This window comes from Scleropages formosus, chromosome 14 (genome assembly GCF_900964775.1).
Source record: "Scleropages formosus chromosome 14, fSclFor1.1, whole genome shotgun sequence".
Lineage (NCBI taxonomy): Eukaryota > Metazoa > Chordata > Actinopteri > Osteoglossiformes > Osteoglossidae > Scleropages > Scleropages formosus.
In genome coordinates this window covers 3,519,289-3,533,723 of record NC_041819.1, presented here as the reverse complement: position 1 = coordinate 3,533,723, position 14,435 = coordinate 3,519,289, and the positions used below count along the sequence as shown (strand labels likewise).

General features: G+C 37.5%; 1 protein-coding gene across 1 annotated transcript; it reads left to right on the top strand.

Moving 5' to 3' along the window:
* Window positions 1-2,883: 2,883 nt before the first annotated feature.
* slitrk5b (SLIT and NTRK-like family, member 5b) lies at window positions 2,884-6,548 on the top strand. Its single transcript, XM_018765638.1, has 2 exons — window positions 2,884-2,951; window positions 3,767-6,548. The coding sequence occupies exon 2, from the start codon at window positions 3,818-3,820 to the stop codon at window positions 6,407-6,409; it is 2,592 nt and encodes an 863-aa protein (XP_018621154.1). The 5' UTR covers window positions 2,884-2,951; window positions 3,767-3,817; the 3' UTR covers window positions 6,410-6,548.
* Window positions 6,549-14,435: the final 7,887 nt, after the last annotated feature.

Genomic DNA, 14,435 nt, shown 5'->3' with positions numbered 1-14,435 from the left:
TAATATTCCATAAAGGCACACAGACTGAATTAAATAGCTTTTGCAGAAGGATACATAAATTAATGTGTGCTGTCTTTTGAATTAACGTTAACTGTGGGTCAAAGCGCTGATTCCCTTATACAAGCAATTGTACTGAATTTCATTTATGCCAACCTTAAAACCACATATTTTAATGTTCATAAAAATAATGTAAATGTGCATGACAAAAGTTAACTTCTGACATATTTGCCAGAGTGCACAAGAAAGAAAAGAGTAATGTTTGTTCTGAATTAATTTGCATATGATTCCCTCTGCAATGATGCATTAAAGTTATATAAAATATGCTTGGTCAAAAAAGGCCACAGTAACATGAAAAATATTCACTGACACAAATTAATCAAAATCAGGGGAACATGTCTGCATTTTTTAAAACACCTCTCCATATCATTGCCTTGTAATCATGTGTAACTATTTTACAGCCTAACCTACTGCAGCATGGAACACATTGCTTAAAGCCATAATTCCCGCTCTTGCGGTACAACTCTTGGTCAGGCTATCTTAACCTGAACAGACAAAATAAAAAATTTCCACCTTGTGTACTGTGAAACCTGCCAGATGCTTAGTACACAAACAAGACATGGTAAGCTACCTTGGGAAAAAAGTTAACTAAATGAACTAAATAACTGATAATATAACAAATTACACAAAATGTCTATATGTATGACCATTTTTTTTCAACATTAATGGTTCCCCGAAAAGCTTTTAACAGCATTCTTCCAAACCTTACTATGAATTATTTCCAGCTAGCATGCAAACTATATATAAAATCCCAAGGATACAATGCAAATGATTTCCATCATATTGCACTGCCCTCTATGGGTATGCTCTCTCTCTCTCGCTCTCTCTCTCTCTCTCTCTCTCTCTCTCTCCCCCTAACACATACATGCACACACACAGGAACACACACAAAGGAAAAACCAAACGCATACACCTAAATAGCGAGTGTCTCATATGCTGCTGCATAGGCCTATGTTTTTGTTTCTTGAAACTCTCCATGACATTAATGGTATCGTATGTTCAAAAATAGCACGAGCTGCTGTCCTCATGCGCGGAACTGCATTTGTTCATTAAGCCATTCAGCAGAAGAACCATGTGCCAAGTTCAACTTGGCAACCCACCTAAAACGTCGCAGCGACAACTGGACTTGTGCAACAATGTTTCCATCAATTGCAATGTTTTATAATAATGCTTCGCAAAGTGCGTCCGTGTGAATGCTGTAATGCATCATATATTTCAGCGCAGTATCAGTCAGATTAATTGTTGCCCGGGACGGGAAATAACGGTATTTGAGCGCGTGCACAAGCATCGCCAGCCATAGCGCTGCGAAGACACCGGGGGATGCGCTCTGCGCCCGAACCGTTTCTCCTTTCGGAAAGAAGGGGTTTCTTCGTCTCTTCCTTCCTCTGCTTTTGGTGGTGACACGAGCGTTTATAGCGCATGCGGCTATTTGACTGGTAAAACTCCGTTTCATTTCTATTTTCTTTTTTTTTTAATTTCTATATATTTCCTACGTGAGAAGCGTCCTCGCTGCTGTGCCGGGCTAGGCTGTGAATGAGGCAGGCAGTTCCGTGTGCGGTGGACACGACAGAGCCCTCCGAAGCTGGAGGAGGCTGGAAGCTGGGAGTGGAAGCCCAACGTGGGGGAAAATAATAAGAAAAATAATAATAATAATTTTAAAAAAACTGCACTTTTTAAGGATTTCGGAGCGCAGAAAACGACACCTAAAGAGCAAACCATGATGATCATGGAAGAGAGGCGCTCCGCTTGGCATGGTGTGGTAAAAAGCAAGTTCATCCTGGTAAGAAATCATCATTCTCGTTCGTTCTGATCTCCAATTAAAATCATTTATTGTCATCATTATTAGTCTATTAATTTGTTATTGCAATCACCCCGAAAAGATATTTTGTGATCTTGGCCCTTAATGTATGGTGTCATGGAGTGGGGAGGATAAGAAAGGACTCATTCATCCTAGTCGGACATGTGTGGTAATGTCAAATGTGTGTGTTCCAGGGAGGGATGTCACACACACACACGCGCGCGCGCGCGCGCGCACGCACACGCACGCACAAACACAGGCTCAATAACTTGGGTTTAGATTTTTGAAAGTGTGTTTATCCAAAGGAATCGTGATTCCCAGACTCACCTGGACAAACGGCGAACTAATTACCAGTTATGATGAAGACAAGATGGGACGTGGGCTGAGTGAGAGTTGAGCCAGAAAGAGACTCTCTCCTACAGAGTTTGTTAACATTATGGGGCATTAATAACGGTGTCAGGGTTTGGTGTGCGTAATACCGGCGTCGTCTGTAGCGAAAGATGCGCATCGCGTTGGATGGAGACTGCAGGAGAAGGTTTCTGGATTGGAAACGGACTCCTTTGGATGTGGGATAAAGGATGAGTGAGAGAGAGAGAGAAAGTGTGAAGGGACACACACGCACACATTTCAACATACATGGCATAATATGCAAATAGAGAATTCTTCGTCATAAGCGGAACATACTTAATGGCTTAATTTTATATATATATATATATATATCCCATCGGTAGCAAATGGTTGGTATGAGATCGATGACGTAGTTCGCGTTTTAATCAACTCAGTGCGTATGTATTTACTCGCTTATATTTATATATTTGCTGTGGTACTTTATTTATTTATTTATTTATTTCCCGAAGGATGTGTTGGGGGGGGGGGGGGGGGGGGGGGGGGTGTTGGGGGCGGGGGGTGTGTGTGTGGGGGGAGGCTGTGACCAGCATTTCCCGTCCTGCGAGGCTGGCCGCTCAACATTCCCCATGATGAACGAACGCGCCGGTCTGCGCTCCGTTCCTATTTGAATATATTGCGATATTTTAGGAGGAGACCGTGTTGACATATCGGAGTTGCGATACTGTTCTCAAGTCGTCGGATATGCAGGGTGAGTACTGGAGATATTTGGAGAATTAAATAGTCTCTTTTTTTTGCAATTGTCCTTTGGGGTTTTTCGTGTTGAATCTCCTGTTGAAGAACAATGTTCCTCTTTTTCGAGGCATAAGCAGCCTTGAACGCCCCTTTATAGACGACGTGTTTGAATATACCCAGTCTCACGTTTTTTTTTTTTTTTTATACTGAATTTATTCTTTTTTGAGGTTTATGGCAACGCTAAAGGCGTAAACGAATGAACCAAGTGCGCATTTGTGCTAAGTTATTATTAATGCAAATATTACATAAATAGCTGTGTGGTGTCATGTCAGACTGCCTCGTTTGCACTTGGTTTATTGCTCTGCCCTCTACTATACTGGGCATTCACCGTATTCATGTTCGTTTCTCATCGTGCTTATTACATTTTTCTAATGAAAAGCACTGCTGTGTTAACATACATTACATAGATTCGTTACACATACATGAAGGCGCTGGAGATCTCGAGGTACATGTGTCAGCTGGACTGCCAGAGATTCATATTTCTTTAGAGAACGAGATGCTGAAGAATAAAAGAGTCGTGACTTGCTATTACACATTTGGAAGAGACATTTTCCCACTTGTTTAATTCTCAAATGTACCAGACAGATCAGCAAAACCAAACTGCATTGTTTGCTTCCAGTGGTTGCCTTAGTTACATCTAATATCTCCAATTAAGAAAATCAAAAAACACAGATCTCACTTTACTTTTTCACTGACCCTTTGTATGTGGTGAATTCAGATATGTGTTTGTGGATTGTTTCTTAAACAGAACATGTCTCCGTTTCCCCCTAGATGAAACTACATATTGCTGCTGCACAAATTTAGCTGTCCTTTTTGGTGAAAATGCATATCTGGATATTGAAAAGCATCCTGTTTGTTGCTGCATCTCTGAGCTCCGTACAGATGTATGACAGTTATGGAGAGATTTGTAGAAATCTTTGTTCCTGTGAAGAGAAGGAAGGGATTCTGACTGTGAGCTGTGAGAACAGAGGGATTGTCAGACTATCTGAAATAAGTCCAGTGCATTTCCCAATGTATCATCTTTTACTGACGGGAAATCTCTTGAAGAGACTTTCTGCTAATGATTTTGTCAATTACACTGGGGTAACAATTTTGCATTTAGGAAACAATGACATCTCAGAAGTTGAAGCAGGGGCATTCAATGGACTTCAAGGATTAAGGAGATTGCATCTCAATAACAACAAAATAGATGTCCTGAGGGATGATACTTTTGTTGGTCTCGAGAGTTTGGAATATCTGCAAATTGACTACAACTATATCACCAATATAGAACCAAATGCATTGAACAGACTGAATCATTTAGAGGTACTGATTCTGAATGACAACTTGTTGTCTTCTCTGCCTACCAACATTTTCCGACATGTCCCCTTGACTCACCTTGACTTAAGGGGGAACCGGCTAAAAATGTTTCCTTACATTGGCCTTTTGGAACACATGGACAAAGTTGTGGAATTACAGTTGGAGGAGAATCCATGGAATTGTTCCTGTGAGCTCATTGCCCTGAAAGCCTGGCTGGAGAGCATTGCTTACACTGCTTTAGTGGGGGAGGTCGTGTGCGAAACACCTTTTCGACTGCACGGGAGAGACCTTGATGAGGTTTCTAAGCAGGAGCTGTGTCCCAGAAGAGCCATCTCCGAGTATGATGTGCGTCCACAACCACCCCTCAGCACGACTGGATACTTCCAAACCACTCCGGCTGCTGCGACAGCATCAGCCACCTCATCTGCAGTTCTACGGTCCTCATCGAGGCCAACAAAGGGCACACGGCAATCCAGCAAATCAAGGTCGAAACCCACCTCTCGCATCCCCTACAACTATGGTCCAATAATTGCTTACCAGACCAAATCTCCAGTGCCTTTGGACTGCCCAACTGCCTGCACCTGCAATTTACAAATATCTGATCTAGGATTGAATGTTAACTGCCAGGAGAGAAAGATTGAGAGCATCTCTGATTTAAAGCCAAAACCTTACAACCCAAAAAAGATGTATCTTACAGGGAACTACATCCCTGTTGTACGCAGATCTGATTTCATAGAAGCCACTGGATTAGATTTGCTTCACCTTGGAAACAATCGGATAGCCCTCATACATGACAGAGCCTTTGGGGATTTAACAAACTTGCGTAGGCTGTACTTGAATGGCAATTTAATTGAGCGCCTCACAGCAGAAATGTTTTACGGACTGCGGAGTCTGCAGTACTTGTATTTAGAATACAATGTGATCAGAGAAATTGTGTCAGGTACCTTTCAGTATGTACCAAATCTCCAACTGCTTTTTCTCAACAACAATGTTCTGAAAACCTTACCTGCAAATATCTTTTCCGGGTTGGCGTTAGCCAGACTTAATCTCCGCAGTAATCATTTCCAGAATCTGCCTGTAAGTGGTGTGTTAGATCAGTTAAAATCACTGGTACAAATAGATCTGTATGAGAACCCATGGGACTGCTCATGTGACGCGTTAGGTATGAAGATCTGGCTGGAGCAGCTCAACACGGGCACAGTTGTAAATGACGTGATATGTGGATCTCCAAAGCGGCTGTCTGGGCAGGATATGCGAGCTATCAAATCAGAACTCCTTTGTCCCGATTACTCTGATGTTATTGTCTCAACTGTGGCTCCAACTGAAGAATCTTTTCCAGGCAGTGCCACTACTGCAGAAGGTTCCCTGCGATACAACACACCCTCAAGCACAGTCCCTCTTTCTGTTCTGATCCTAAGTCTCCTTTTGGTCTTCATAATGTCTGTTTTTGTTGCCGCAGGCCTGTTTGTGCTTGTGATGAAAAGACGCAAAAAGGCTCAGAATGACCGGACCAGCAACAATAACTCTGACGTGAGCTCCTATAACCTGCAGTACAGTCTGTATAGTAACAGGTCTGTTCCGAAAGTTAAAAACCCTGCTGGGCACGTATACGAATATATTCCACATCCAATGGGTCACATGTGCAAAAATCCCATTTACAGATCCAGAGAAGGCAATGCCGTGGAGGATTATAGAGACTTACACGAGCTGAAGGTGACGTACAAAAATAACACTGATGAAGACAGGGACAGTGATCTAAGAAGTACCACCTACAGTGTGAGTACCATAGAACCACGAGAGGACCCCTCCCCTGTGCAAGACGCTGATCATTTCTTCAGAGGCATTCTCGAGCCAGACAAAAAGTCACCTTCCGGAAACACTTTTGAGTACAAGTACAGCGGCCCTGCGTCATACATTTACACACCAACCTATGACGTGAGGCGACAATTCTTGCACCCAGAAAGGATACCAGAGACAGTTCTGTATGGTACAGCACCAAGTACTGTGTATGTTGAGCCCAACAGAAATAAATATCTGGAACTAAAAGCGAAACTTCAAGTGGAGCCGGACTACCTCGAAGTTCTTGAGAAACAAACAACATTCAGCCAGTTTTAAACTACTGTATATATTATATAGTATTTTCCCTTAACATATGCTTCAAGCTGGAGTGTGCCTTGGCACAAAATAACTGTCTTTAAAGATCAGTAAATGGGTGTGCCGGACTGTATAATTAGAACTATTTTTTAAAATTACATTGCAGACATTAATTGCTCTACAAATTATACTTGAGGAATATGTGGGTTATGATCCACAAATGGTAATACATTTTTTATTATGATTTTTAAAAGAGGTGTGAAATTAAATACAAAATATTGTATATGTACAGGTAATTTTGCCCAAATGCATTGTAAGGAATATAACCACATATATTGTGAAATCACATGTTTATCATTCAGTTTGTTCTTTATTTTTATTTTTTTTTTTTCAGTAAACATGGAATAACGAGTACATTTTACTGTGCAGGACTTTGGGGTTGTAATCTGTAAGTAACTAAGTATTGGTAACCCTTTACAATCAGCCATGTACCAGCAACATTTGGACTTTTCACTGATGTTACCTGGTTCATACTTCACAATCCTTTGTAAAATTTTGGTTTGTATTTTCAGATAATTTACTATAGCTTGCATAGTCAATGTGACTTTATTTAAAGTTGGCACACCCTGATGTCGAAGAAAATTTATTCCATCAATAAAATGTCTTCTGGTATGCGCACAGCACTTTTTGCAAATAGGGGGCCCAAGGAGTCTTCTTTTCACCAAAACACTGGAAAATTATAATATTACAAATTAATTTGTGTATTAACTGGTATTTTTTTCATTATTTTAAATTCCTAAAAAATAAGGGAAAAATTGTGGTGAATAATACTTACATTTTGTCATTTTATCCATTTTTATATGGGCAGTGAGGTTTTTTCAAAAAAAAAAAAAAATTAAATTAATGAATTAATTCATTAAATTAGTTAATTAATTAAAATGTTCTTTTATTACTGTTTTTGTGTTTCTTCCATTATTTAAACCAAAATATGGCAGTGGCTAGTTATTGTAATATTCTTGGGTAAAGGTTGGTGTTCAGTTTAATTTCAGCAATTATTTCTCATGTATATGTTTTTTTTTTCCCTAGGAAAGGGATAAAAATTTTTGGTTCATTATGTAAACATAGCACATTACATATACTTTTAACATATCAGTTGAACGTATAATTTCCCAAATCATTTAGTGGTATGGAGTCAAAAAGACATCTTGAAATTTCTGCAGGACTGTTTTGAAAATGCCTTGGTTACACAACTTATATTCTGTGGTAACTGTGAGTCTTTTTTTTTTTTTAATATACTGTATTACTATGCATCTGTATTTGGCAACAATAGGGACTCTCACTCCCCCAGTTTTTCATCATCTGTCCATCAGTGAAGTAGGAATGTATGATGTGGTTAAGAGCAACCAGCATGGTGAAATTCACAGTGGAATTTGTGCTTGGCAACTACCAACTGTGACCGTCACGCCCGGAAACACAAAAGTGCAAATTTTGTTATAATAAACATCACAAAACTAGATTAGGTTTCAGTGAGATTCTTCTTCAAAGGAACTGCATGTTTTGAAATGATTACTTTTTAATTCTTTTGAAATTCATATTTGACACTGTATAAGCACTCACCTGTTGAAAATTATGTCAAAAGTTGGTCTTCTATCTTTGTCTTTGTATGTGTGTGCACCTGTAGTTCGGTTTGAATTACTAAATTAACATTTTCTTAGCTGTTTGGTTATCTTATCTGTTTAATGCCACACTAATTTCTTCTGCGTGCTAAGAAATTCCTGTGGATTTATACATATACAGAAGATAAACTCACAAGAAGTGAAAATGTATGCCACATATCACAAGTTATATGTTCTTTATATAGGCCTATACCTAAAATATTTTGTGATCTGCCCTGTTTTATTGGTATACATGCTACCCGTGTTAATTTTTTCTTTTTTTTTTTTTTTTTTTTTCCAACATTGTCTGGCTGGTTCATGTCCTTTCACACATCTGCACTTCACTGCAACAAAATGACTATGGGACTGAAAAATATATTTAGCTAACGCAACTCTTGTGTGTAAGGGGGTACCTACATTATTTGCATGGTTTATGGGCTTGCTGGAAGTCTTCAGCATTGATTTGACCCTAACCCAACTTGATCTTATGACAAAACCATAAAATTGACATTATTTATGCCTGACTTTAGTCTTTCACCATAAAGTAGACAATATTTATGTTATGCTTTTGGTGACTGGAACTACTGACATAAAGCAATTGCTAGGTAATAAAGTGTTTTTGAAGGCTTGTGGTTTTGGGGGTATTGTAGTAAGGATTTAGCTGTTATATACAACTTGACAATGCAATTCACAGTTCACTTTTCCAGGTGCTGCAAAACAATGTGTTTTGTGAGATAAGGTGGCCTAGGTGGACCAGAAAAATTAATTGAAATACTGTAATGGTTAAGGATACAAACCTGTATGGGTACTGTACCCTTGAGAAACATTCCTTAACAGTTGCAGTGAAAGACAAACCTGTAAAAATGGGAAAAAGCTCCTTTGGATTAATACATCATCTAAGCACAAGAAGATAAATATAATAAATTGGATGACTAATACATGGCCCAGTAGTGTGGATCACACAGATAATCACTTGAGTAGTAAACAGATGCTCCACCATATACTGCAGGAGAAAAATGTTATGTTCCTCTTTGTCTGGGTTTAAAAAATCATGTTTTGGTGAATGGGAAGGGTAAGACTCAGTACATGGACACTATTCAGAAGAAAAAAGGCTTTGGCAAATATTACAATGTATTAAGCATTATAAAGTAGCATATTTATATTTTTAGCTCTTTTTGATCATGTTGTTTCCTCTAAAATTATTCCGTTGATGTGGCCTAAGATATTGGGATGGACATGAAAAGTTTGTTCACATTTTTCTTCTCTGAGTTTGGGTTTCGGTTGTTTGCATTGGATATATTCTTGTGTCACAAACAATGCTGCCTCATAGTAGGTGTAACTTCAACCAGGATACCTGGGAATCACACCTACAAGGGGACTTTAAGGGCTTCTATAGCTGTTTTACTCTGTGACAGTGTTTGGCCAACAAGATATTTTATTTCTTTATTTTTTTTAAATCCTTTTTTTCCTTTTTGATTTTTTTTTTTTTTTTTTAAATAGGCATCTGTTCCCAAGAATATCAAGTGTAAACTCTCGTACTGTATTCATGTCTTTATGGGTGGTAATAACATTTTTAAATGTGAATGATAATTGATTTCAAAGCCATTAATCTTATTTGGAATTTACAGTGTATATTACGGTATATAATGTGAAACTGCTGAATATAAGCTTACATATCAATGTATGTGCAGTGTCAAAATAGCAAATTTACCATACCTTAATGCAATTTTTCCATTTAGAGTTTCAATGGTTATTAGAGTATCTAATGATTTTAGTATATCAGTTGCAGGGATTGCACAGAATGTTGATCCTAGTTGTACCAGTGAAGGTAAAATAATTCAATGCACTTTATGTAAACGATAGTATACAATATAGATTAAACATTTAATATAAACATTTTTTTTACTCATTGTGTTTCTTATGTATTGCTTTTGTTCCCTGTGCACATCTGTAGTAATTCTGTCATTTCATTAATGAAAGAAAAATTCACATTTTTTTTTTCCTTTAGTTGATATATGGTTTCTTTGTGTGTGTCATGTAATTTAACTTTACCACTCCACTGTGATTTACGTCTTGTTTTAAGCACAAGCAAAGTAATGCCAATAAAAAAACCAGACAGGAAAAGAAAGGTCTCTGATGTCTGAAATAGCTTGCTTTAGTCAGTGGTGTATGGGTGTGGCTGTAGAGATTTGACGCTGTATTTTGTAAAATGCAGTGAATGAAGTACAAAAGCTTTCACTGATTCGTAGCTATTAGCTTTGTGCATCATGCAAATGTAGGTTGGCATTTCATTTTCATTTGGGGTGCATAAACACAAAATAGGTATTATTTCCTACATATGGTGTTTTTTAATAATAATAATAATAATAATAATAATAATAATAATAATATTTTATTGGTAGTTCAAAAAATAATCAGGCCATGCTGAGTGACGTCTACTAGGCATGAGCCTGACACGTAATCCTGACATGTGATTTTATGAGGGAGTCATGGTTTGCTATGGAGACCGTCTTGCGCTACTGGCAGACTTTAAAAATAAACTGTATAATTCACTGCAGAACATGAGGCAGTAGCAGTAGACTACTGTTACTGAACATTATTACTTTTTTCTGGAGAAGATTCAAGCACTGCGATCTGAAGTGTTTATTGTCCATACACAAGAACTTCTTCAAATTGGAAATGTATTATTGACATTTCATTGTTGATCCTACAAAGGTTTATCTGTTTAGATGCTGTCCATTCCTGTGAATATTCCTGTGATACCGCGATATTCAACAGAATGAAAAATATTCTAAAATATAGTTTGTTAAAAAAGAAAGCATAGCATCATATTTACCCTGTGGGTGACTTTAAAAAATTTTCTTAAGGATATGTGAAGATCTCATCTGCATAACTTGAAGCCTTTGATCACCAGCATAAAGACTGATCAGCTAAGACCAGAAAAGATGCTTTAATTTCTTCTTGATCTTGTCTGTCACTACAGCTGATGTTGAAAATGAAATTTTTTTTTTTTTAAATCTATTTGGCCAGGCTGGGATTTATATCAGTGGCTTGTTTTTAATTGTCCTGTGCTCTTCATAAATCAAAGATTAAATGCATAGAGGCTGTGGTGTTGTTTTGAAGCCTGAAGAGATAATGTGTGGAAAATGTATTTGAGGACTGGCTAATGAATATTTGTGTCAACAATGTCTTATTGGATGCTTGGATTTTGGATGCACTACACACTATGCACTACAAATCATATTGCACTACTTCCTTCTTAAATACCTCTATTGCACAATATCATGTACAGTTATTATGTAAGTACTTGTATAGTCTGTCTTAGATTATGTGTATGTATAGTTAACTGTTTATAGTATATGTATATTTGCCCTAATTTTAGATTACCGACTTAGTAAGTTAGCTATGTAGGTCTAAAAACTGTCCTTATGTCTAGTGTTGTATGTTTATATTTATGCTTATTTACACAGCACCGTGGTCCTGCGAGACACGACATTTCGTCCCACTGTATGTCCACACATGTAGTGGAATGACAATAAAGCTCGACTCGACTCGGATGCTGATCCAATGCTTATTGGAAATCTAAATCCAGGAAGTAGCTGGGAAGGTATAAGCATACACAGACAGACATAGATAGATAGATAGATAGATAGATAGATAGATAGATGGTACCAATTGTACCAACAGGCACATCTAACTCAGTGCTTTTTGGAATATTGAAAATACTAAACATTGTCTCACCTTTACAGGACTTATCATTATTATTATTATTATTATTATTATTATTATTATTATTATTATTATTATTATTATTATTATCATTATTATTGTTGTTGTTGTTGTTGTTGTTATTGTTATTGAATTCCTGGCAGCAAGTATCACATCTTTTATTCTTATTTTTAATGATGATATGTTTGCAGTTCTATATTGTTGCTGTCAGCAATGAACCCTATTAGTTCAAGTACAGTACTGTGCAAAAGTTTTAGGCACTTGGTTGGGGAAAAAGCTGTAAAGTGAGAATGCTTCCAAAAATAATTCTCTCAATTAATAAACTTCCTACAAAGCTCAGTAACCACCTATCGTCAACAACCCCTTGTCCTGAGCGGAGTCTCGGCAGGCGTGGCCGGGTCTGGGGTTCGAGTCCTGCTTGGGGTGCTTTACAATGGACTGGCATCCCATCCTGGTTGTGTCCCCTCCCCCTCTAGCCTTGCACCCTCTGTTGCTGGGTTAGGCTCCGGTTTGCCACAACCCTGGTCAGGACAAGCGGTCTCAGACTGTGTGTGTGTGTGTGCACTTTCTTTCTTTAACAACATAAAAAACCCTTACTGTAATACTGTAACTTTTTGCACAAGGAATGCTTGGAAATCTAAAATATGCTCTCTCCCATTGATACTAATGCAGAAGACGTGAAATAACCATGTATAACAAATATTTTTGTGAAATCTAAGTGCCTTTTTGTTGAAACATAAATAACAGTAACACCATTTTAAGATGAAATTCATTGTAAATTTCTGAAAACCCTTTGTAAACAACAAATTACTGAACACAGTGCACAAAGCATTACCAAAAAAGACCTGTGATTATTTTTTTTTTTTCAGTTCACATTCAGTGTTGTTATGAGACTGAATTTGTATGATTTATAATTGTACTGTTGTGCTGTGAATTTTGTAGGAATTTAAACATCCATCCATTCATATATCCACCTGTCATATTAATAAACTGCTGTCCACTACAGGGTTGCGATGGTCCAGAGCCTATCCCAGAAGGAGAGGGCACGGAGCAGGGTACTTCCCGGAAGGAACACCAGTCAATCACAGGGAAATAAACTCATCAGAACATACACGATAACAAAGATTAAATAAAATAAAAAAATCCAGTGCAGATGCTTTTTTTGGAAACACTGATTAAAATATTATGAATATTCAATCCTTACATTGTACAGTTATTTGTTAATCTATAACACTTATTGACTGTGAGAAATCTACCCTGAGCTACGTCATAAGTGATTATCTGCCTTATTCTGTAAGCATGATACATACAGTCATCTTTTCATTGGGAGTACAGGAAATAAAAATATTTTACTCAGATATGGTTTGACCTGTATAGAAATTGTACGGAAGTTTCGCAATAATGAAAGGCATAACACATTAACACATAACATGGTTTCTGCACATTAATCATACACATACCTTTTGTACATGTACATGCAAAGTCATTTGTCTATTATATACATTTATAAATGTGTTTTCCTTTGAATAACATATCAAAACAAGTACATACTTTTTTTTGTGCTCTTAAAGCCTTCTCACCTGTGTCCTTGATGTGTCCCTGGATATACATACAAAACACTTCTCTGTTTTATGCATACTTTCACCTAAAAATCTCCCCGTCACACCATTTGAAACCCAAAAGCTTCTGTTCTATTACAAATTAAGAATATATTTCGCTTCCTTCTAAAGTTAAAATCAATCCAAGTTGTGATTCACAAAAGTAACGTTGAACATGATTAAATCATTATTATTATTGCCTGTCTAAAACTGAAACTGACTCATGAAACATTTACACAAACAGGATTCTTGAGTTCTGTATGAAATTCTGAAAAGTTCTAAATTCACCTGGGATTTTTTGCAAAAACCACTTGACACAACCTTATGGTTTAAAAATGGTGACTATATACATATAGTCATCAGGGTATCTCAGTGTGTAGGAATGAATCGAGGGGCCTCCACCAGCATCCAGTGTGCACCATCCACTGTGTTCTGTATCTACCCGGACTGGCTCTGGTGTTCCTGCAACTCTGTACAAGCAAACTGTGGAACATGGATGAATTGCTCATTTCAAAAGTATATTTCACTTATATGTATTTGGAAAGAACACTGTCTAAAACTGTTTTCTGAAATGGAAAAAAAATTGATTTTTTGACATAAAAATGCTTAGTTGTGTTGTGAATTACTGTGTTTTATGTAAATTAATAGGTATAAAGAAAATGTCCAATATTCCGGATTTTATTTAAAAGTAATTTTATTTTTAATTTCAATGAAAACCAAATGTGAAACCATCTTTAAGGTCACTTGAAATATTAAAGAATCAAAAGGCTGGTTGATAAATGCAAAAAGCAAAACGTAGTTCAGAAGAAAATGGCTGAAGACGAAGAACAGCCTTCTAGACCTCGTGTGCTCCTTATGGGTTCTTCTGATTTATCATGCTTGACTGAAGCAGTGAGCGTGTGATAGACCTCCGTCATTATTCCTCCTACATAGCACCAGAGGATACAGGAAGTGAGTGCATTCCCCAGAGGATCTCCTGGTAAAGGGGAAGATTGATTTTGCTACTTGCCTTTCATCTTGTTATGCACTTAAATACAGGTCCTGTTTCTCAAACTTCAGATCTTT